General features: G+C 44.2%; 2 protein-coding genes across 13 annotated transcripts; one reads left to right on the forward strand and one right to left on the reverse strand.

The window, feature by feature from the left end:
* The first annotated feature begins 70 nt into the window (after positions 1-70).
* LOC408331 (histone deacetylase 5) lies at positions 71-23,826 on the forward strand. 12 transcript variants are annotated; one of them, XM_006570444.3, is made up of 18 exons: positions 71-644; positions 2,514-2,644; positions 14,643-14,702; positions 15,328-15,488; positions 15,591-15,695; positions 15,809-15,934; positions 16,176-16,258; positions 16,452-16,564; positions 17,231-17,368; positions 17,985-18,085; positions 18,216-18,356; positions 18,434-18,755; positions 19,085-19,561; positions 19,753-20,031; positions 20,265-20,611; positions 20,861-21,415; positions 21,582-21,721; positions 21,838-23,826. In XM_006570444.3, exons 2-18 carry the CDS (start codon positions 2,569-2,571, stop codon positions 21,899-21,901), a joined length of 3,288 nt encoding a protein of 1,095 aa, XP_006570507.1. In that variant the 5' UTR covers positions 71-644; positions 2,514-2,568; the 3' UTR covers positions 21,902-23,826. The 12 variants fall into 12 exon arrangements, with proteins under 12 accessions (XP_006570507.1, XP_391882.3, XP_016770193.1 ...); XM_391882.7 differs by having other exon boundaries at positions 18,434-18,752; XM_016914704.2 differs by having other exon boundaries at positions 14,646-14,702.
* LOC113219091 (cytochrome c1 2, heme protein, mitochondrial-like) lies at positions 3,681-7,531 on the reverse strand. The gene is made up of 2 exons (XM_026443731.1): positions 5,027-7,531; positions 3,681-4,819 (listed from the first exon to the last, which is right to left on the reverse strand). Exons 1-2 carry the CDS (start codon positions 5,429-5,431, stop codon positions 4,109-4,111), a joined length of 1,116 nt encoding a protein of 371 aa, XP_026299516.1. The 5' UTR covers positions 5,432-7,531; the 3' UTR covers positions 3,681-4,108.
* Positions 23,827-25,779: the final 1,953 nt, after the last annotated feature.

Below are 25,779 nucleotides of genomic sequence, written 5' to 3' on the forward strand. Positions count from 1 at the left end.
AGAAGGAGAATAAAGGAAGGAATACCTGCAACGTCATCGTGTAATCCTTGTCGTCCGAGGTCGTCTAAGTAAGATACAGCAGTCGCAGTGGTAGTTGGCAAGCCTGCAACGATCCGCTAAATTGTAGGTTAGAGATAGCTTGTACAATTAACTCGCATAGCTATAGGAAATCGTGAAATCGTAGGTGAACGATGAAAAGTTGAGAGTTATTAATTCGTGGAAAGTTTCATCGATAGTTTGTTCGCGACGAATGGTGTCGCTATGGGTGCACAGGTTCGATGTAAAAGCTAGGCATCGTTCCGCAGAATCCAATTTACGCGTTCCTCGTGTGTTGTCTCGAAACGCATGCGTGCTACCAAGGTAACGAAGTGCATCTGGCAATAATCGGGCGAGCCGTTATAGTTGAACAAACCACGTCGAGGTAGCAGGGCGATCGCATTGTTTTTATGTTTCTCGTATGTGTACATGCCATGCATATACGCTCTGTGTAAGGCGTATCGCGAGTGTCTCGCGAGCGATCAACGTAACTGTCTTCTACGCGTTCGTTGTTTTCCGAGTGTTTGTGGTAAAAGAGAAATTACACCGAGTACCATTGCAAGACGTCGGTTACGTTCGCGCTACGCAAAGGTGTGGCAGCGTTACCAGTAAGTCTCTTGGTGTTGGTGAATTTACGCGGTACCGACCATTGCTAGTTCTCCCGTTTGCTACTCGTCCATTGCGTATTGCTTCTTCTTTTTCTCTTTCCCTCTCTTTCCGTTATCTCTATTTCCTTCCTCTAACTTTCTTCCATCTTATATATATGTACATATATATATATATATATATCTCCTCTTTCTCTCTTCTCTTTCTTCTCGTCCTCTCTCTCTCTCTCTCTCTCTTTCTCATACGTACACATATATACACACACTCATTCTTTATTTCTCCCTCAACACCATTCTTTTCTATCTATTCTGTTCTTGTCTTCATGTCACACACACGCACGCATGCACGCACGAATGCGAGCGAGCGCGCGTGCGTTTGCACACACAAAAACATACATTTACTTCCTTCTTTTTCTTCCTTACGTTGTCATATATACATGCAACTCGTACATACAACATTCTCAATACGAATCTACGCGTCGCATTTTTGCCACGTGTCGAACGATTAAAATGTGTGTATATATACATGGTTTACGAATCGAAATGGATTTTTTATACGCGAGACGACAGTTTTTCAAGCGTATTTCCTCGATCTCGGCCAGTTGATTGAGTGCATCTTAAAATTGAATATTCCATTTTGGGAAATGGAACGCGATTCTAACGATGGAAGCGAGTGACTGTTTTTGTGACTTTCGATCTGTTACCGCTACCACTACCGCTACCGCCACTCTTTAGTCACCACAGCCACCATCATCACCACAGCTACCAGTAGTAGTACCACCACTACTCATTACCACCACCACCACCACCATCGCCACCATCACAACCACCAGCACCAATGCCGCCGCGTCCACCTCCACCACCATCATCGTCATCATCATCACCACCGTCACGGACACTGACACGGACTTGTTCACGAGCTACAAATACCAATACCACCACCAATACAACTCTCATCGTAATCGCGATTGAACAGCATGCCGTTCCTAAACAGAGTTTGATTTCTAAATCTAAATAACATACGGTTCCTTTATTTTCTCGTTTTCTTTGAAAATTTCATTCCTTTTGAAACTTGAAAACTCACGTCGATTTTTCATCGTTTATTTTCACAGTAAATGACTCGATCATGCGGTTTCGTGAAACGAACAATGTTTCCATTTCGTGTGATTATTTGTGGATTCGGAGGGAGAGAAAAAAAAAGAAAAAAAACGTTCCAATTATATATTTTCCAAAGTAATCGAAAGTTTCGTTTCGGTCTCCGATCGAAATCCGATTTGTATCGAATTTGACGTGCGTGTGTAATCATCATGTGCGTGCGCGCGAGGGCACGCGCATTCGCGAGTATGACACGATCAATGTGTGCTTTGTACATTTCGTCATTCGCGCTATTTATTTAACAATCGTTCGTTTCTCAAACAAATCGGATCGTCAATTATGCGGAGACATTTTCCTATACATTTTTTTCCTTATCGTTTATCCGACGAATGGAAAAATTTCTCGGCCAGCGATTGATTTCGAACGAGGCGAAAGTATCGCGACAATGATGATATCGATCGCGGGTACAATACACGATGGAAATCGAGCACGTGTTGAACGCGATAGCCGTTCGTAGAGATCGATTCGTGCGCATAGACGGAAGGAAAGGATTCTCTTCCACGATCTTCTCGTATCGCCGAATTCAAATGAAATTGTATACACGTGTGACGTGTAAATAAATATATCGAAATTTCTCATTGATAAAGATTGTTGTAGAGTGGAAAAGGAATTGCACTCGACGCGTCAAATTTTCGCGTTCAAAATTTCCAATTTCGCGCTCGCGTACACACTCGTCGTGTAAATTGTGCCGCATTTGTAGAAAAATATCGCTTACAGGAAACGCATGCGACCAAAAGAGAAGAAAGTTACAACGTTGCAGCGTTGACGGTAAATGCAGGGTTCGGTGAATGTTGGAGGAAACAGAATGTCCAGCGAGCAAGCGCGAGCAAGCGCCATCGCGACGAAAGGTAAGTTTTTAATCGTTTAAAATATATCCCCCGCTTTTATAACGCCTTTTACGCAGAGGAGTGTAGAACGCGGGGAATAACGATCGATAAATTTCGGATGACGTATCGTAATTTGCGGAATCGCGATTTACACGCGAAGGAAGCGAACCGTCGTCGAGGTCATCGTCAACGCCGACCCATTGCTTGCGGTTTGACGCTATTCTAACCGCGTGGGAACCAACGGTTCGCAAAGTCACCGTGACGCGTATTCGAACAATATATTGCCGCGAATATAAACACACGGCGAAAACATAGGGATAGTTGTGTAGTGTAACGACGACCATGGCAATATAATCTTTTTCCTCCACTGTCCACTGTCAATATTCGGGATATCGGTCGCGATACGAATCTTACGAAACAAGATTATATCGCGAATTATTATATATATATATAGAAATTGTATTTTGGAAGCGATGGTCGATCACGGCCGCGGTTCGCTTCTCACGGTTGATCGCGAAATCGCTGGCGCGCTCTCAACGTCAACGCGGAGAGTTCATTCATCGTTTCGTATATATTTTCGATTCGTGCCACCCCTTCTCTTCCGCGATCGCACTTGTTGCCATTGAGCAAGCCGAGACGAGTCGTACGGGCGCATAGATCATCGATGCGACACGATGTGACGCGATTAGACCGGACCAGACGAAACGAAACGAAACGGAAAGGCGCAACGCGATTAGAGGAGAAGGAGGAGGGAGAAAAAGGAAAGGGAGAGCGGAAAATTAGAATTTCAAACGGATTTTTTTTTAATTGGCGCGAACCAATTTTCTTAATGGCAATGCGCGCGGATTAAAAAAAAAAATGCGACGATATAAATGGCCCGGTCGGAGGGAAGGAAGGAGCAAAAATAAACCTCGAAACGCAGCGGGGATCTTTCGATCCGAAATAGATCATAGATCACCGACCGTTCTTATCCGTCATACGTAATCCGTGATCCACGATCAATCAGTAAAGTTATTTCCCGTTTCGAAGCCTACGATTGATCGCGAGACAGAGCGAGAGAGAGAGAGAGAGAGAGAGAGAGAGAGAGAGAGAGAGAGAAGGGAAGGGAGGTAGAAAGAGATAGAAAAAGAGAGAGAAAGAGACGGCATAACGTTTGTTGCACGGTTTCTCGAGCTTTCTATTTTTAGACGGCCCGATCGAGCATACGGGCATCGTCAAGGCCGCTCGTTGCGAAACGATTATCGGTGGCACATGTTGCGCCCGCGCTACCAACCCAACCCAATCGAATCGAATCGAATCGAATCGAATCGCGTCGCGTCGAATCGAATCGAATCGAATCGAATCGAATCGAATCGATTCAATTCGATCCCCCCCCCCCCCCCGAATATTTTTTCTCTCCTCGATTCTATCCCGTAATTATCCCCGTAAATATTCCTCTTTTTTTCGAGCCTTTTGTCGAACCTTCTCGGCGAGGTTTTTTTCGTATTATTTCAGGAATAGAAATTTCGTTCCGTTGTCTATCGAATCGGAAATACACCGCTTTTCTTGTTCGCTCGATCGGCGTCCGAAGATACACGAGCCGGGAACTGCGGTTCCCGCGTCACGGAATTCGGCACGTAAGCTATGCGGCGGCTTCTCACGTGGGACCAGGTCCGTCTGTATATGTAGAAAGTGCTCACCATCAGGATCAGAAAGATCCCTATGCACTTCAACGTCATGATCTTTCGCGTGTCGTGTTCCGAGGATGCCGTCCACATTAGAAATTCTACCACGTCCTTGGCCATTTGCGATGCGGTCGCCGGCGTGTCGTCGTCGTAGTCGACCGCTCCCTCCATCAACATCTGTCGAGAGGGGAGGAAAGGGAAGATCGTAGAAAAAAAAAAGAAAAAAACGAATCGTATTTTCATTTTCGTTTACTTGAGGCATCGTGGTACGTCCGCCGGGGAAATACGCGTTAAAGTATTGATTCTCCTCGCTCTCGACCCCCGCCGGCGGATCCATCCATCCCGTCAACAGGGAAAACACGTAATCCACACCATCCCTCTGCGCCAGAATCATGTAAGTGAGATCCGGTGGATAAGCGCCAAAGTTGGCCGCTTTCGCCGCTTCCTCGTTCGGATACGGGGACGGAATGTAATCGGACAATTTTCCCGGCCTCGTGAAGTAATTCCCCTCGTCGTCGGGACCGTCCTCCACCTGATCGAAAGGATTTACTTTTCGATTTCTCCACTATATTTCTCTTTATTTATTTATTTATCTATATTAATTCTAATATATATCGTATGATTATTTATATCAATTCTAAAACAGAATTTTATTTATTTATCTATTTATCTATATTAATTCTAACGTATCATATCGTATGATTATTTATATCAACATTTCTAAAACAGAATTCGAAACCTCAAACTCGGAAGCGATCTGTTTAACCTCTTCCAAGCTGTGCGTTACGTTGATCAAATCGAGAAAACGAATGTATTGGAGACTGTGACACGTGCGGCACACGGTTCGATAAACCTGCCATCCTCTTCTCAGCGCCGCGTGATCGAACGCTTTAAATACACCGTTGAACGACCAAGGATACCTCGGCACCCGAATCTCCAGATCGAGCGCGTCCACGGGCGACGATTGATTGAGGAAGTAGAGGATTGCCCCGCAACAGCTACCAATCGCGCCCGCCATCAATCCGAACAATCGTTTCATTCCTTTCGTATCGGGGCGAATGCGCGGTGATCGCCTCTCCCCGCCAATACATCTGTCGCGAAACTTCGCCCACAGAGTACGATTGATTCTACCGATTATCGCCATTTATTTTATCGTTGATTTCTCTCTCGTTCCTCGAATGGACGATCGGGCGTACGCGCGATCGACAGTCGAATAACGACTCGCTTCACGATCTCCCGAATTATCCGTATTCGCGTCAATATATCGCCAATTGTAAATCGTCGCGAGCAAATTCGTTCGCTAGTTTCGTCGAATCGCGGGCCAATCGAAGACGCGGGCCGAGAAGCGTCCGTCCGCCCCCCACTCCACTCCCTCTCTCCTTCCCCTTCCACTCGGCCTCTTCCAACCGACCGTCGTCCAACGTGATGATACGCGATTGTTGTCGCTTTTTTTCTTTTTTTTTCCTTCCTTCTTTCCTGAACGTGGTAGCTTCTCTCGCGGTTACGTAACGCCGCGAACGGCGTTACACAACCTTTTACAATAAAGGCGTCGAGTGTATTTCCGCGACGTTATAAATAAACTACTCGGTTATGCTTGGCATTATGCATGCGCGCATATTGGCGAGCTTACGTATCGTATCGAATCGGATCTGCGTACACCCTGTCTCGCGTACGCTCGTCGTACGAGGACCGGAAATTGTCCAACCGATCGAATTTTTTTTTTTTTCCTCGAAATCAAATCTTTCTTCTTCTCTCCATCCATTCAATTTCTTCGATAATCGTGGTGTCTAATAATACACCAACGCACCGATCGATCCGATACCGAGAGATCGATAGATGCCGAAATAGCGGTAACACAGTGATTTCCGTTATCGGCCGAGCGTATCGAACACGGTTATTTATATATATATATACGTATCTCGACGCGATATCGGCCGCCACCGCGTTTTCTCGATCGATCGGCGCGCTTTGTTTTTTTCGCGCGCGCGCGTCGAACGATCAATTAACCGCGCTCTGTTCAAACATTCTGTCCGTGCATGTGTTTTTCACCGGGCGGCGAGGGTGGAACAAGCCGGTCAACGGTTTCGGTTTCGATCTGCCCGCACTGGAACGAGGTCGACTTCGAAATCGATCTCGTTCGATCGAAACTCCCTTTTTCCACCGAATTCGCGAGCGAAGCAAAACACGAACGAGTGAAACACACGTGTAAACTCTCTCTCTCTCTCTTCTTGGTTTATTTTCATCGGCTTCTCCATTTATTTTTGTCCTTTATACCAACCGACATTTCTCAACCTCGGTCTTCTAGGCGGAGGACAGCACAACACGCGGTTAATGATAATGATTATCGTTTAGCTTTGCAAGTTTTTCCAAAGTCGAGGAGAAAAGAGAAAGATCGTTGATTTCTGATTATAACAATTTCCTGAAAAATTTCCAAAAACGCGCTTTGCGAGCGCGCGTCTAAACCCTTAAAGCGCGAGGGGAAAGAAGAAAGGGAGGGGAAAGGTCGCTTTCACTCGGACCCGCGTTCGCGGGCACGGCTCGAGAAGGAACGCAAAAGACCACGATGATCCATATATTTCGGATCTATTCAAAGCCGAGCTTTGGTAGTTTGCCAAATCTATTTTTCCGAGCGAAGGCGGGATCGCTTATTGTGCCTGTGCTAATTCCGTCGCGTCGTAACGCTCTCCATTCCGGAGGTGTGGGTGGTGGTGGTGGTGTGTTGGTCGCTCGCTACGCCAATTTTCAATCGTTTCCCCCTCCATTCCACCGTCCCTCCGTCCCTTCCCCCTCCCCCGCCCTTCCCTGTCCTCCCCTCCCTTCGCCTCGCCTCACCGCATCAACGCCCTCTATCGATTTTCCCAGACTCGCCTTCGCCAATCCTCGTATCGTGTCTCTATTCCCCTGCCTACCCTCGTGGTAACCTGCATCTTACCGGTTGACACAGGTTCGATTCCCGACTGATCGAGTCGAAATTTATGGGGAGGAGAAAAAAAAAAAAAGGAAAAAAAACGGACGTTTTTCATCGGTCGGGGGAGGGAGGGAGGGAGAGGGAGAGGGAGGGGGAGATAGTCCGACGGAAACGACCGGCGATCGATTCGCCATGTCTATTTCTATTTTTATCGCAACGGCTCGTTGCTACGTGAACGGAGGTTACCGTTTCTTCGACGGGGACGATTCAGCTTACCATAGCTGATTCTTAAACCGACTTTAGGTTTAACCTTCTAATCTTCCATACCTCCCTTTTCTTCCCTTTGTCCGATTTGCTTTCGCGTTTCCTCTTCTCCTTTCGAATTTCGAAATTTCGAAACGCCGGGAAGGATGCGAGTATCTATTTTCCAGGCGACGAAACGTTAAGCGTAGGAGGCGCCAAACTTGGAGCACGCGTAAACCTCGTGCGAGATACGCGGAGAGTAGATATCGGGGAGGGGGTAGTAAACATAACCCAGATACGTCGGAACGGTGGCATCTATCCGAAAAGAAGGAATCGGGAGAGGGGTAGAACCAATAACCTAGCTTAATAACGGTGGTATAAAAGTAAACGTTGATCCGTGCAAAGGTCATCCTCCATCTATTTATACGTTACTCCTGCCTTTTCCCTCCTTTTCTATCTCCCTCTCGCTCGCTCTCGCTCTCTTATTTTGTTCATCTCTTACACTTACCTCGTGGTGCGTGTAACTGTGTTACTTCATCTTCGTTTTCTTTTTTTTTTTTTTCCCTCCTCATCCTTTTTTCTTTTTTGTAGTTCAATTTCCGTCTCTTTCGATCGAATCGAATCTTTCGATCTTTGAAAGAGAAAAGAGAGCGAACGACGTATTTCGACGACAACAACGATAACGCGATCATGGTTTTGTCGCTACTTTTGTTTTCGGTGAGTCAGTAAGAGCATCGCTATGACCTGTCAGGATGGCGCCAACGCGTTTTACGATAGTTTGAAAATACATACCGACCGCGTAAACCGCGATAAGATCAAGCTTTCATCTCGTAGATCGTCCAACCGTCCTTTCCTTCGTCCCGGTTTGTTTTTCTTTTTTGTACGATTCGTGGAACGATTCGAGGCCTAGCAATCGTCAAGTGGTCCCACTTTTTTTCTCCCCCCATCCGTTTCTATTTGCACGCTTCTTGGGTTTCCATTTTCCTTCCGTCTCCTTCTCTCCTCCTTCTTCTTACCCGATCCTCTTGGGCGCATCTAGCGACACGAAAACACGAACATTGGGCGCGCACAGCGAATATTAATGCATGTTTTTGCACGTGTGGACGTTTATTTTTCCTCGTATTTTTAGCAGCTGGTATTTTCGAACGGGACCGTTACTATTTTTATCCTAGCACGCCATACGGCGTATTACCGACGAGGAGACCACCTACGAAGTGAATTTTCTCCGTCTCTTTCTTTCTCCTCGCTCACGATTCGACGCGTGAATTAACGCTACCTTCGGAGGTGATTCCTTCGCTAATTCCTGCACGAGAATTCGAAGGGAAAAATGAAGAGGGAAAAAGTATCGTTCGAGAAGGACCACGAGTCCTATTGGAATATTTGTATCGATTTGACTTTTTCAAGCGGAAGATGTTTTACGATATATATATACGCGCCAACGCGTAATTAAACGGAGTTACGTGATCGACTGTGCAAATAAACATCTTTCGGATTGAGAATTGCAATTGGTATCCGAACGTGATGAGATCACGAACGCCGGTTATCGCGATTCGAATTTTTCCAAGATGCATAGGCAAAAAAAATTCTATGTCAATATATATATATACCGTACGTATTTATTTATATTGAAAAAAAATCGGACGATTTTTACGGATTTTCGGATTAAAAACAAATCGTCGATATTGAATGATTCGATGCGTAACGAATACCGTTATCGTTCGAGTCTCCCCGAGTGCTATTTCGAAGGGGTGAAAGGGCCGTAGCTAGGTAAGCCGCTAAAAATAACACCGGTACATCATATCGAGCGGCCGTCTATAAATAGTCGGAAGTGACGAGAGACCCTGGATGGATTGGAGTCACGAGCGGCGCTACCCAGCACGCGCCATCTTTTAGAAAAATTCAAAACATTGCCACTCCTAGCTATTACCTTCCTTCTCTCTCTCTCTCTCTCTCTTGCTCGCTCGCTCGCTCTCGCTTCCATTCGATGTCTCCTTCCTTTTCTTCCAGAAACTCGATCGATCGTAATTACGGACGACGGATGAATGTTCATTGACGATATATTCTTTACAAGGTGAAACAAATTCTCGATGTAAAACGGATGAAAAATGGAAATGAAAAAATATTTGAAACGTGTTTCTCGGATATATAAATATATATACACATATCTTACATCCACGAGTGTATCGGAATTCGCCGCTCGGCTGATCGATACATTCGAGTTTTAGGGTGGTGCGACGGAGCGAGGAAGAGAACGTAGGAAATGGTTTAAGAAGGGGTGACCTTGTCTCCTATTTTCGGAAGGTAGCTTTCTCGTGATTCCCGATAATACTCTCTTTCTCTCTCTCTTTTTCTCTCTTATAGATTTGTATTCTAAGAGATACGGGGATCGTCGAAGCCGCATTATGAACAACGAAAGAAACTGAAAGATAATAGGGAAAGAAAAGACGCGGTAATAACGAGAAAAGAAACGTGGATATCGATATCGAATTTAAATGAAAAAAGTTTGATCGATTGAAAACGATCGTTCATTAGAGAAACCACCTGCAACTGATTTTCAGAGGTCTCAACGTTTCACTCTGTTTATTGCTTTTTCTTTTCTTGTATTGCCTCATTTTTTCAAAAGAAAAAAAAAAAAATTGTATTCTGTAATCTGGGAATAAAACGCATCGGCCGAATACGTTATTAGCGATATTATCGCGATTTTTAATCGCGGATGTACGTATATAAAATTGAAAACTCGGCATTTGTTGTTATCGTTTTTCTTTTTTCTTGACGAATAAATTACTCGCTGTGTTTAAAATAGTTTGTAATACCGAACAATACCGATTCGGTAACGTAAAACCGAAACCTGTTTTTTATCGAACATCAAACGAGAAAATAAAAGGAAAATCAAATTTGCGATAAAGATAAAACGCGTCGGGCAAAAAAATTCGCGTTTATTCGCCTGCGCGATTTTCCGAGCGAAAAGAGAACGAGAGGTAAAATGGGATGAAAAGAACAGAAGAGACAAAGAAAAGAATGGCAACTGGGCCTAGTACTAGACGGCGCTATGCGACGCGACGAAAACAATCGAGCAACGCAGACGAGTCCAAATTTTAACGGTACGTGGTAGTCGGTGGTAAAACGAAGGAACGTGGAAAGGACGAAGAGAGACGATCGATGTAGCAGCGGAGAGGGGAGGAGCGCGCAAAGGCAGCAGGAAGACGGGCAGAAGGGCAACGATTGCGAATAGGAGGATGCGGTGAAGAAGCGACGGCTGTTGCTAGAGCGGTAGAGAAACTGGTGGGTGGCGGTGAGGAGACGAACGTAGCGAAGCAGTTTTACAATTACGTAGCCGGCTCGCGCTCAGGCGAAAAGTACAAATGTGCTTCGAACGCAACAATACCGGGTCTCTATAAATAACCGAGATTCGCGAGTCTCACGAGGCAGGGCGCTGTCATCGTGCGCGCGCGACACCCCCCCAGAGAATGCGAGAGAATCGCGAAAGAAACAGTAGCGCGCATCGCGCGCGCAGTTCTCTTTCGTTATCCGTTACGTTTTCGCGCGCGCGTGCCCATGTTCCAACGAATTCGCAATTTATACCTTTATATTTTGCGAGTTGTTCGGACGACTCTACTGTTATAATTCGTTTATCGTTGACGTGCCGATTCCTTCGAATCGATGGCTGCTTGTCTTCGATAAAACGCAAGACGTTATTTTTCTCGCTTATAATGTTTTCCAACTGATTCGCGATTAAATTCATCGGCTACCATTGGAATCGAATGGTGTTTGTTGGTGCACAGTAAGTGATATAAGTGCGCAGTGATGCACATTGGTGACTAAATCACGTTCTAAATCTTATCAGTTGGTGTCAGCATTTAATTAGACCTACAAATATACCGACGTGATGTATGTTCTTCGAGAATGACGAACGAACGAACGAACAAACGAACGGAATTCGCTTTAAACGAGCGAGTGTATTCTAGTAACGCGTCGTTGCGCATTTAATCACACGCGTATTTTTTCTCTTTCTTTGTTATCGCGATTCGACATTTGCCTCGCATCTTTCTCTTCCTCTTCATTTCACCATTGATTCTTCTTTGTTCATCGAAATCTTTTATTCTCCGGTTTTCTATGTAATATTCGACGATCGAATTCACTCTTCATCGATCATTGGCTACGAACGTCGTAATATATCGTAAATTATCGAAACGACCAACGTTCTCTAACATTCTTATTTTTATCTCATCATAATTCAATGTATACTCGAGTCTCAAAATTCCAATTATTTTTACCATTTTTATATACCTTTTTTAATCCATATTCGACAATTTTTCTCAATCGATAATCCACGTTTTTCTATTCGAATCGTCTCGATTTCGTGTCGTGATTCAAAAGCCAATTTTGGATCAACCGGACACCTGTTGTACTTGGCGTCGTTTGTGTAACTTCGAGAGTATATATCGACGCGTTAATATTTCTTCTTCGTTCTCTTATTCATTTTTTTTAATTTACGATGCGCATCCAAGTTTTTACATGGACTCTCAACAGTTTCTCAATTTCATAAATAATAACGCTATCGTTTCTTTCATGCAAGCTTTGCATTCTTCTCGATGCTTGTTTTCCTGTCAACCGGTAAATGGCATAAACGACGAGAAAAGAAGAGAAAACAAAGATATTGACGCGTACGCAATATAATCACGTCTGTACGGAGAAAGACCAGTCGGACTAGTTTTCGCAAATGGTTTTAAATACCATTTACGAAAGAGGGGAAGCAATAAGAGGGACGAACTTTGTCATATGGATGGGCAAGGAAAAATTCACATTCGAGATGCCAACACCGGGTCACGCGTTCGCACGCACGCACGTGCGCGCGCCACGATTCATCGTTTTACCACGGTAGACTGACATTTGCCGGGATATCGCGGATGACGACACACGTCAGCGCATGCGCACATTGCCCGTACAAATTCGACTGTTGAATTCGCGATTCTTCTCGATACGAGAAAAAGTTCGATACAAATTTTTCTCGTCGCGATATACGATATTCTCGAAACGGATTCGCGAATACATCGCAACAAAGAGGCAGAAAGTGAACAAGCTTGACGTCACTGGAATCATTCGCGCCACTTAGACCAAGTCACGAGTTCAATTTAAAATGCGAACGGTCAAGTACCGTGGTTCGATCGGCCGTTTCGTTCCGTAACCTGTAAAATGTTGGAATCGTTTCATGTTGGGAGAATAATCTGTTCGTACATGTACGAAAAAAAATATTCACTTGGAATCATCGTGGACTTTGAAAAGTCAATGGTATGAATATAGCGTGGAAAGGGGGAAAACAGAGAGAGAAAGAGTCTAGTCTAGACCCAAATGCGACCGAGTCGATTCGAGTTATACCGATATCACCACCATTATGAGGTCATTGGTCTTCCTTCCTCTTGCTTACTCTGAACTCGTGGAAATACATACGTACGTAGCCGTGTATACGTATACACGCCTACACGTCAGACCAGCGCGATCTCGTTACTTCACCTCGGTTGTTTTTCGAATTAAATCATTCTTCGTCACGATTTTTTCGTTCGTTTTGTCGTTCGTTCGCACAATTTTTTTTTTCCTATCACACGTAGAGCGTCGCAAATCGACGCGACAAAATATATGAAACTCGATCTAATTGCCGAATCTCCGATACGTTTTCCGCGAAGAAAAACGATGATTGAAAAAAGAACGAAGGGACAAACGGAGAAAGTAACGTGTGCGCGTATAGGTGTGACGGGGTAGAGAGGAAGAGGACTAGAAGGAGACGCGTGTACAGTCGCGTTTAGTAGGTGCGTATATAAATGTCATCCTATATATAGCGAACGTTCGTCTAATCTTAGCTACTCGGCCACCGGCCAGGAACACGAGTAAAAACTTACTTTGCCTCTGTTTGCTCGTCCTCCTGTCTCGCTCGCACCAACTATCCTTCGGTGAACCGACGCGACGCAATCGAGTTTCCGCTCTCGACTTTTCTCCCACGCGTTCTCTCTCGGATCCTTAGATTCTCTCTCGCGATACGCTATCTCGCGGATTCGGGATTGGATGACGGTCGATCGTTGTCGCGCGTTGTCGTCATTTTTCCATCGAAAAGTGTGTATATATATATATATATATAAATATACACGTTAGTGGAGATACGACGAATTCGTATTTCAAGACACGAAGACCACCGGTAGAATACGAACCACTGGTTTCGCTGAACCGACCGTGGTCACCTTTTTCTCTTTCTACATCAACTACTCGGCTGACCTACACACCGACATTCGGTCGCTAATAATAACGGTACGCTGTGGCGAGGCGTCGATATCACGATTCTCTTTTAATCCGATTCGATTCGACTCGGCTCGATTCCATTCATATCTCGTTTTGCCTCGATATGAAAAACGACCTATTCGCGTATCGATCGATCGATCAATCGATGCGAATCGTAATCGTGTTTCGGCTAATCGCTCGAATTGAAATCGAAAACGTTTTTTTTTTTTTCTCTCACGATTTCGACTCGATTAGAATCGAATTTCGAGAGAGCTAGCCTCTCGCAAAGAGAATGGAATTTTTCGAACGCGTTCAAAAAAAGCGTGGCGGATAGAGAACGAGTTTCGCCGTAAATAATTATTACCGATTAATAAATATCGATAAATATCGATAAATCGAGGCACGTATTTCCGGTTGGAACGAGCGAACGATTGTAATTGCGATCCCTACCTTTCGGTTGGGGTAACAGGAGCACGGAGGAAAGAGAGGTGAACAAGAGCGGCAAAGCAAACCCGTCGAGGAACGGCCCTCCTCCACGATTAACCTTGGACTTGACTCGAAGGAATTCTCGCAGCGTACAGTGACCTCTGCTCGCCCGCTAACTCTCGACGCTCGTCGAGCCTCGATCCGTTCGCGCTCGCGCTCATCTTCGGCCCGTTCCTCTCTCTCTCTCGTTCGCCCCATCCGTTCCCAACCGATTCCAACCGATTCCAACCGATTCCAACCGATCGATCCCATTCAAATCGAGAGAATCGAGTGCTGGCCGCGCACCGCTCTGCGCCTGCGCTGTAACGACCCTTCCTTCCCTCCTCGGTCGGTACGAATCGAGCGAGCGAGCAAGCTTTCCCGATAAAAAAACTTTGGTGTTTATCTCTTTTCATATACCAAACTCTTCTCTCTCTCTCTCTCTCTCTCTTTCTTTCTCTCTCTGTTTCAGAAGACGTGGGTTACAGAAGTGTCGAGATCGCGTCCGCGTTTACGCATCTACCGCAGAAAGGTAAGGAACGGGAATGGATCACGAGTCGTACGCTGGGAGGCGTTCGAATCGGGATCGAAAATCAAGCGAGAGTCGCGCGAAACAACGAGAGTCAGTCACTCGGCTTCGATTTAAAACGTCGGAATCGTTTCCCTCTTGCGACTCTTCGGTCGCCGTCGGTGTCGGAAGAAGAATATTTCGGCTCGTTCCGAACGATGCTCGACGACCAGACCATCACGGCGGTGGATTAAAACTCGATTAAACGCGAGAAAAAGAGAAGATAAGGTACTTGCCGCGCATGACGCTTCTAAAAATAACCACGGTATCGAGACTCGGCTGACCGTCCATCCGTCTCTGTTTAACCATTAAACTCGAGCTGCCTCCCCCCCAACACGTTGCTCGTTTTTTCGCGATACCGCGGAATACACCTCTCTCCGTTCTTTCCACGTATAACATTGTTATTATTACGACTCGTTATTATACTCGCGTCGACCATTTCTCCTTTCGACCATCTCTTTCTTACACAGAGTCGTAGAGAGCGATAATCGCGTATCGATTTTTCTTCTACGGGTGTTGTGTACACAACACACGCGGGCGCACACACACACACACATATATCGATCGATGCGTGTATGTCGGTACACAGAGATGGCCAGGGACACACCAGGCTCCCCGATGTCCAGACCGAGAGACTTGGTCGGCGGAGTTGGCGCTACTACGACCACCTTGACATCGAGCGGTTATCACACCGGCTCCGCGGATCCATCCACCCTTCACGGCCACGTGTTGCAGCAGAAGATACTCGAGGTAATATAAATCGATCGATCGAAATCCTGTAATCTTTTTTTTCGAATCGTTCGATTTTTGTTTTTGTTTTTTTTTTTTTTTTTCCCTCTTTTCTTTTTCCAGCTACAACAGCATCATCAACTTCAACAACAAATTCTCCGGCAACAATATCAGGCGCAAGAACGACAATTGGCCGAACTGCACGAGCAACAGATGCATCAGTTGAAGGTAAATGAAATATATCTTATATATATACACACATATATAAGATCGCGCCGTATTATCCCCCATTTTCCACGTTAACGTTTACGTTTCTTTGTTTCCCTCTCTTTTTGCCACAGCTTTGGGAGCAGCAGAAACAACTGGAGGAGCAAAGGAGAGAGAAGGAGAGGCTCGAAGCGTTGAGGAAGAAGGACAAACACGATCACAGCGCGATCGCTTCGACGGAGGTGAAGCAACGACTTCAGGTATATTCGAGTGGGGGGTCGAAGACCCCGTACTTCGTATCTCGAATAATCCCATTCGCGTGTGTAGATAACTTTCATCGCCGAAGGGGAGAGATTCGCGAAATGTCAAATGATAATATAATAAAAAAAAATATAAAAATATATATATAAATCTAGTTTTAAATTTGTCTCGTCGTCCATATTTTTTTGTATTACGGCGACAAAGAGGGTGAAATGAGAGATGAAACCTTGCGATTTTCAGAGCTTCCTCGTGAACAAGAAGCAAAGGGAGGCCGCCGCGGCTGCTAACGGGGCCGTACCTGGCACACCCGGATACAGAAGCTGGTAAGATTTTACTCTTAGAGATCCCTTTTCCTCGAGTACATTCCTTTTTTCTTCTGCATCTCTATTTCCATTGAACACGAATTTGAGAGATACGAGATAGATGGAAAAAAAAGTGGATGTACTCGATTGAGCAGAGCGGATATAATAACGAGGATTAACGAGGACGAGGAAGAAATAAAAATTTGTCGATCAGGTTGCAGCCGCAATCGGCGGAATCGGCGGGCGCAGCGAACGCCTCGCATCCGTACAGGATGCCGCAGATGTTGCAGGAAAAATTCGCCGATGATTTCCCTCTACGGAAAACAGGTGTGTGTGTATATATATATGTGTATATATATATATATGTATATGTACATGTACATGTATATGTATATATATGTATATGCGTGCCCGCGCGCATATTCGTTTCTACTATAAATTCCCGTGATGTCGAGTGATGAGCATATTTGGTGGAAGGTAGTCTCTTTATATGTGTGCCTATGTACGATGGTAGAATGCCTAAACTAAAGCATGGTTTTTTGCGATCCCCGACCATTTTGCCTGTCGACGACACACACGGACACATACTGCAGACATACACACAGAGAACAACAATGTTTCCAATAGAGATACGTACAGCAACACACTCGTCGTTTTCTTTCCTCCCCCCCTCTCCTACGAGCGATTGCGAGCTTGTCGATCGTATCATTGTATATGTGAAATTTAGATTATGGAGATTTAATTTTTATCGACACGCTCGTATCATCATTATACGCCTCGTCCTTTTCCCTACTATTCGATTTTTCCAGTTCCCCTCTTTCTTCCTTACATACGCATACACGTACACATATATACGTATATGTATATATATATATATATGGTGTTCCATATCCCAAATCCACCTAACTCACTTAACCCACACACACTGTTTTTACACTACCCCCGGCCTGATACAACGACGACCAACAACTAACCCTGGCTAAAATTGGCCAGCCTCGGAGCCGAACCTGCTCAAGGTGCGACTAAAGCAACGCGTGGAGAGGAACATGGCCGCGTCGAGAAATTCACCCCTGATGGCACGACGGAAGGATCGGCTGCTGTCGCACCTCAAGCGGAAATCATTGCTAGCAAGTACGTCCTTCGATCGAGCTTTAATCGAAAATTCACTCGTCATACTACGAATCGAAATTAATCGACTCTTCCTGCGTGAGCATTAGCGGAAAAGAATTCGTTGCACCCGTGTTTTTTTTCGATTAATCTATCTATATTGATTTTTTTGCCTTTTTTTGCCAGTGTCCAGTAACAGCATGTTCGACAACAAACGATTGTTTTACCGATTAACAAAAAAAAAAAAAAAATATATATATATATATATTTTTCTTTTCATTTCCGAGAAGCGAGAGAAAATCGCCTTTTCGTTTCGTCTCGTTTGCTTTTTTTCCTTTCTTTTCTTATTCCAATTATTTTATTACGTCACGACGATAATTGTACGAAAAAATTATCGATGATTCGGTTGCGATACGATATATATATAGTCGAAAGGCGAAACGATGCACGCGATGCGTTTCTTTCGCACGGCAATGGAATTCGGGACAAGCACACAGCGCCCTCCTCGTGAAAAGGAGGGAGGGGGAGAGGTGGGTAACTCGTCAACGCTTTCCCAAATTCCAGTCTCGTCTCGCGCGACGAGTCGCAGGCAAATCGTTGACGCTCAATCCGCCGCTCGTTCTGATCGAACGTTTTTCAGATTCTAGTAGTAATCCAGAGTCCGGGCCTAATTCACCACCGACCGTGAACAATTCTCAAGCGAGCCCCACAGCGGGTGGAAACGCAGCGGCGATCCAAGAAGTGAGTGTTCCACTCCGACCGAGATGCTAAAAAGAATCTCTGAATCGATGATTAATCCATCCTTGTCGAGATCCCCCTTTCCTCTTCTTTTTCTCTTTCTTTCTTTCTCTCTTTTATCTTTCGTTCGTAGGAGACGGAGAACACCGGTTACGGGGGTCCGTTGACCAGCAGCAGTCAACAAGGTAGCCTATCGGATCTTTCGTTGTTCAGTTCACCGTCCATGCCCAATATCTCGTTGGGACGACCTCACGTTCCATCCGGTTCCAACACGGTGAGTCGCTTGATCGATAACTATAAACTCGACCGATCGATAATTCCGTCTCTAAAGTACACCTGTGTACACCGCAGACCGGTACGAAATTGGCCACGGTCTCGGAGGCAGAGGTACGCGCGGCGTTCACCGCACGACTAGGAATGCCGCTCACGGGACAAATGTTGCCCGGCACCTTGCCTTTTTATCCATCGTTGACGGTAATCGAGGGAGGAGAGGCGACGTCGACCGGTGGCTACGTTCACAAGCAGATGCAGCAAAATTTGGAACATCCATCGGTAACGAATCGGCAACATCCACCGTCCGCGGTCTATCACGGTAGCACGACGGCAAATCCCATTACGGACACGCAAGTAGCGCATGCGAGGCTGCAAAAGGCTGGTCACCGGCCTTTAGGTAGTATGTTCTCTCTTCTTTCCTGCCAGCCGATCATTGTTTCAACGCGCGTGCGTGCCATCATCCTTCCTTCCTTCCTTCTTTCCTTTCTTTTTCCCTTCCTTCCTTCCTTCCTTCCTTCTCTCTCTCTCTCTCTCTTTTTTCCGCGACGAATTGGACGCGATCGTTTCGCGCATGCGCGAAATTGGAATAGCGAAATTGGCACGCGCGAACAGCGTTTCATTGGCAGCGAGCGATTCCTCGCTGACGAATCGCGACGCGCCTTTGCGTAACAGATCAACACGTGACTCGTAGTTCCCACGATCATTTCTCGTTTCTACGCATTCCCACAGGTAGGACTCAATCCGCGCCGTTGCCGTTGGGCCATCCGATGTTGCAAGGTGGCATGATGGCGCCCCAGACCCATTACGAAGAGTACCTGGCAGAGAAACAATTGCACGACCAGCAACAGGCGCACAATTACCTGAAACAGCAGATACGTCAAACGGTGTTGACGCGAGTCGGATCTAGGGGGCAGGCGAATCAATTGGACGAAGCGCCTGAAACCGAGGAATCTGCCGAGGTGATAGATCTTACAGGAGGGAAGAAAGACATGTCGGAAGAGAGCGAAATCTCGAAACAGCAACGGGATCGTGAACAATTCCTCCAACAGCAGAGAGATCTGATGATGAGACACACGTTGCAGATCTCGAACGAATCTTCGACGGCCTATGGCGGCAGCGGGGGCGGTAGTGGGAGCGGAAGCAGAAACAATCAACCTAGCGCAAGACCGTTATCCAGAGCTCTTTCCAGCCCATTGGTTCATTTGGGTAAGTGGTTCGATTCTATTCTGTTTCTCGCTCACCCATTCGTTCCCTCCCCCTCTCGCAATTCTTCGAACAACGACAATAACACTGCTCCTCTTTTTTTTTCTTTCTTTCTCTCTTCTCTCTCTCTCTCTCTCTCTCTCTCTCTTTCTCTTTCTCTCTTTCTTTCTCTCTTTGCCTGGTGCGGGACGCAGGTCCTCAGGGAGGAAACCAATCCACCGGCGATCTATTCGCTCGTGCTTCGTCTCATCGACCTACCACCGGTTTGGCCTACGACCCGTTAATGTTGAAGCATGCTTGCGTTTGCGGCGAAACGGTTCGAGGTCATCCCGAGCATGGAGGAAGGTTGCAAAGCGTGTGGGCACGTCTCTCGGAAACCGGGTTGTTGCAACGTTGCGATCGAATACGTTCACGGAAAGCTACCCTCGAAGAGATTCAAACGTGTCACAGCGAGGCTCATGCTTTACTCTTTGGTGAGTTTTATTGTACAAATATAGTTAGGCGTTTTCACATATATATATATATATATATATATTTCTCTCCTTTTCTCTCTTTACCTTCTTCCCATCTATCCATCATTTCTTTCCCATCGAAAGGAAAATTATTCAAAAGAATCATCCACGATCCCTCGATCCCTTGCTCCCCTTCTCCCCGATTATTTCGCGCGACACCACCGCGGCCAAAGTGTAAAATGTGCTTCGCGCAGGAACGAATCCGATGAATCGGCAAAAGTTGGACGTATCGAAGCTCTCTCAACTGCCCATCAAGAGTTTCGTAAGGCTGCCGTGCGGTGGAGTAGGCGTCGATTCCGACACCACGTGGAATGAACTGAATACCGCGCCAGCTGCCAGAATGGCCGTCGGCTGCGTCGTCGATCTGGCTTTTAAGACCGCAATGGGCGACATTAAGAACGGTTTCGCCGTTGTACGACCGCCGGGACATCACGCCGAAACCAACCAAGCCATGGGCTTCTGCTTCTTCAACTCGATCGCGATCGCTGCACGATTGCTTCAACAGAAGCTCGATATTCGGAAAATCTTGATCTTGGATTGGGTAAGAGCCCACTTTTCCCATCCCCCCCCACCCGTACATTACGTATCTATACACAGTAGCATATACTGTACCGTATACCCACCTTACTTCATATTACGTTCGTTTTCGCGTTCGTGGTGGTTGTTGTTGCGATCGTCTGTGCTCTCACGTCCCTTGACGCGTGTGCGTGCGTACGCGTGTGTGTGTGTATATATGTGCGCGCAGCCGAGATCGGAGGAAGGATTAATGCCGAGTTCGTTTTCTGTTCAGGACGTTCATCATGGGAACGGGACGCAGCAAATGTTCTACGACGATCCACGAGTGCTCTACCTGTCGATACACAGGCACGACGAAGGTAACTTCTTTCCAGGGACTGGCGGGCCGACAGAGTGCGGGGCTGGCGAAGGATTGGGTTACAACGTGAACGTGGCATGGTCCGGCGGGCTGAATCCACCAATGGGGGACGCGGAATACTTGGCCGCGTTCCGTAGCATCGTGATGCCAATCGCGAAAGCGTTCGACCCGAGCATCGTGCTCGTCTCGGCGGGTTTCGACGCGGCCATCGGGCATCCCGCTCCCCTTGGTGGTTACAAGGTGAGCCCCGCTTGTTTCGGAAAGATGACCCAACAACTGCTCGGATTGGCGAACGGTAAGGTTGTTCTTGCCCTGGAGGGCGGTTACGATTTGGCCGCGATCTGCGATTCCGCCCAGGAATGCGTTCGAGCCCTGCTCGGGGACGAACCTACCCAACTTCGAGAGGAGGAATTGACCAGGGCGCCTTGTCAAAACGCGGTCGACACGCTGCAAAAGACTATCGCCGTGCAGGTATATAATTTTAATTTTATTTTATAATTATAATTTTTATAATTATAATTTTAATTTTATTTTATATATAATTATATATATATTTTATATATAATATATAATTTTAATTTTCAAAAGACAATATCGTATCGAATCTTTTTTCTTTCTTTCTTCATTCATTCCGTAGATGTCTCATTGGCCTTGCGTCAAGTTGAACGCGCACACGGCTTCGATGAGCGCGATCGAAGCCGGACAAAAGGAACGAGACGAGACCGAGACAGTGTCCGCGATGGCCTCTTTATCGATGCAGCAACCTACCAATTTAACGTACGTTTGCACATAAGCGATGCATGAAGCTCGATTCGATTATTTATATACGTCCTCCTTCCTCTTCGAGATTCGCCCGAAAGATTCACTCACGCAGCGATTTACCGATTTTTCAGAACTACCCCAGAACATTCCCGAGAAGTTTCCGAGGAGCCGATGGAACAGGACGACGCCAAATGAAGAAGGACGCGAGGAGAATGCTGGTCGTCGATCGTGTAATCGCGAGGCTATTCGAACCGCCTCTTTGTAGAATGTGACCGATCGATCCGGAACCTGCTCAGCAGCGATCATCAGTTTCGAAAACACCGCAGTTTCGTTGGAAACGAAAACGAGAGCCTTTATGCACCTTTTCCGCGCGCTTCGCTTTCGCACCTTGTTCATCCGATGTATAGATCCGATCGAGCGCAAATCATGGTGGAAATCGCGAAATTAATCTCGACTAAAAAAAGAAAAAAAAAAAAATCTAAAAGACAGTAGATTTAAGTGTTTTCTACGCTTTTGCTAACGTTCTCTCCTAGGAACGCGTTCGTTCGGCCTCGCCTTTTCCATCCAGACTCGACGCCTATTCTCTTCTTTTTTTTTTTTAATATAATTATCGTGTTACGAGCCAGCCTTTCTGGAAGGAAATTCTCGATGAAAAAAAAATTCGATAAAAATTCGGTACGGAGAATCGCGAAACGAAACGATGGTGTGTGATCATCGTGACCGAGGGTGGGGGGGAGTCGGGGGTGAAAACGGCGGCGGAAGTTAGGGATAAGGTGCGCGATGGAAAAAAGAAAAAGAAATGAAGCGTTTCGATGTTTCATTCTTCGTCATTTCTCTTCGAGCGGCATAGCACGATGTTCGGTTGTCTTTTTGTCGCGAACAAAGGCTGGTGTGATTTTTGTGATATTTTGTAAAAAAAAGCAAAAATTTTACAAACTGTAGTTAGTTAATGATGTGCAAATGTACGTACGAGTATGCAACTTAGTTCAATCTGAAGCGTGACAACGTGCGCTCGCGCCTCGTGTGCCTGTCTCTGGATATATATATATGTGTGCGTGCGTGTGTGTGTGCGCGTGCGCGCGCGAAAAAAATTAAGAAAGAGAATATATGTAATCGAGAAATAGGAGCATTTATTTTTATGCCGTGCATTTTACGAGGATACGAGAAAATGCGAGCAAATCTATCGATCGACAATTTCCGCGGATATATGTATGGTGGTATGTAACATAACGCGTACATCGTAATATGGCAAACACGCGGATCAAAGATTCAAGCACTTTTGTCTAGCAGAGAGGAAGAATGTGTGTGTGTGTGTGTGCGCGCGTCGAGTACAAGAAATTCATATGTATATTGAATGTTACGTGTCAGCAAGAATCTCAAGTGTTCGTTGTGTACGTCCCATATTTTTACTAAAAGTTTCGAAGATATTGTGCGCAGAACGTTCATTTCGGTCGATTCGGTGTCGTAAATTTGCCTTCATTCGATATGTTATCCCTTTCTCCGTTTATTCTAATTATATAGACAGAGATACACATACACACAGCCCGGATTCGTATCTATTCCGTTTCCCTTGTTCATTTCGCGAATCGCATTTTATTATTTTAATCGCCTATTTCTACTTCGTACTTGATGCGTGATCCATCATTTTCATCGCCGCCGCCAATCTCGTCGTTTTACGCGCTTCGTCAATTTTGACGCTCGGACTCGACTCGACTCGACCGAATTCGATTCGTTACTGGTTTTTTCGAGATCGCGCGTCGACGATCGTTCGGAAGTTGTTGATGTTTTATGAGAATTTTATTTGTTTCGAGCAGAAACTTGCAACATTCCGGTATCGTTCATAAAAAATCGATACAAGTTAGATGTAACTCGTTGATAATTTGCATCGAAAATCGATTCTAATAAGTAAACAAAATAAAAAAAAAATTAAAATCGAAGAATATAAGAATGAAAATGAAAAAAAGTGTTACAAATACGTTATTGCACGTGTCCGAATATGTCCATATTGCGTAAGCTTAAATGTATTAGTCATACATTTTTTATGTATATATAAATGTACCTCGTAAAGTAATTTTAAATAAAAACTATAGTCATTGTGTTACGCATACATACCGACAATACATACGTGTCTTTTACTTTCGTAATAGATCGAGACAGTTTCATATCCTTCTTTACGATTATCTAACTTGATAGAAAAAGTTACGATTAGATAATCTACACTTTGTGTAACTTGAAAATTTTAAGAAAATCATAAAAATAACGATATAAATAGTTTGGAAGATAAGTAATTTCACAGATAAGTATATATATATAGATAAATAAAAATAGAAAAATTACACGAAGATATCTGTATTTGAAAAAATTCTTATTCTTTTAATTTAATTTCCCGACGCATAATTTTCTTTAACATGAAAAAGATAAGACACGTTGAAAACAAGAATCAAAGATTTAAACGTATTGTAATTTTGAAAGAGAAAGAAAAAAAATGTATTAAATTGACTTTTCATATCTTGTCTGTCATCATGCGCCAAAAACAAGAAGAGGAATTGATGGAACAAAATATATATATATATAGATAGAGTAAAAATATTGAAATCAACGCCATCTTCAGAATGCCTCTAATGAAACGTTTAAAGCAAAGGATAGAAAATATGGAGAGAAGGACAAAGATAGAATAAAAATTATACATCAGCGCCATCTATTCAACACCAAAAATATGTATTAATCCTAAAATTTTAATTCGGGAATAAATTTATATCACGTTATCCACCACGAGATACGATATTTTTGTAATGCGAGTCTTTGCATCTTCATAGGATAGAATATTTTTGGTGACAATACTCTCGCGTCATTCAAGTTGTCATCATAAATTTTATGTATGAATAAATAAATAATTTTAGGTGTTTGATAGATGATGTTGATGGTCAATTCTTTTTCTATTTCTATCTTTCTCCTCCCTATTTTCCATCCTTTTTTAACGTTACATTCGCGGCACTCTGAAGATGGCGTTGATTTCAATATTTTTATTCTGTCTCTGTCTTTCTTGTATTATCTCCTCTCCTTGTTTATAATTGATTTACAAAATTACACGTAACAAAGAACATATATTTCCCCTTTTCTTTTAATTAATTAAAAATCTTAATAATATTCATTCTATATCCAATTTTTAAAATGTAATACAACATTCGTTCCATTTTTTATTTATAATATTGAAATTTAATTTCAATTAATGTTGCAATCTTATTTTGAGTCGAAATAACATTGCGAACGATTTTATTAAAACGATAAATGATTTTAGTGCCCCTAGAGGTATGGAAAAAAAAATACATTTAATGTTGGATTTATTTCATATTTTTTGTTCGTAGTAATAATATCTCGTACACGTATATTTTTATATAAATGGTACATGTACGTGATAATAGGGGAATCTTTAATGAAGACAATATCATCTGCATATTTAATGGCACGTAACTCTCTTAACTTCTTACACATGTAAGTAAATACTTACTCATACAATCTCGCAATCCATCCAACAGTATTGCTTGTTATATTAAAAACGTTGAGAACGAAGAATAGAATTAATACGTTAGTTGATATCTTCTAAATTTATTTTCTTTTTTCTCTTTTCATCTTTTCTTTTGTTTTTTGTGTTTTTGTTCTTCGGTATACAGATTTATGCGATTATGACTAACCCTGAAAAAATTCTAACCTCGTTCAGTCCTCTATTAAGAATCGATTCGCAAAATTCGATCATCTTTGAAACAATTTTGGATCAATTCATAGTCATCTATATGCAATGATGTAGTTTCACATACAATTATGACAACTCTACAGTTATCATATTTTGTTGGTTACATGTGCATGTACATTTATACATACGTACATACAGGCGTGAATCAGGTATACGTATACAGGCATATGCACGTATGTTTATGTATACATATATGCACGACGTTACCGATTATTTCTTTACATTTATATTATATATTGTTTATACGTTTCTATGATATATATATATCATATATATGTATATATATGTATATACATATCACAATATCGCTCAAACATATGTA

This window comes from Apis mellifera, linkage group LG11 (assembly GCF_003254395.2).
Source record: "Apis mellifera strain DH4 linkage group LG11, Amel_HAv3.1, whole genome shotgun sequence".
NCBI classification, from domain to species: Eukaryota; Metazoa; Arthropoda; class Insecta; order Hymenoptera; family Apidae; genus Apis; species Apis mellifera.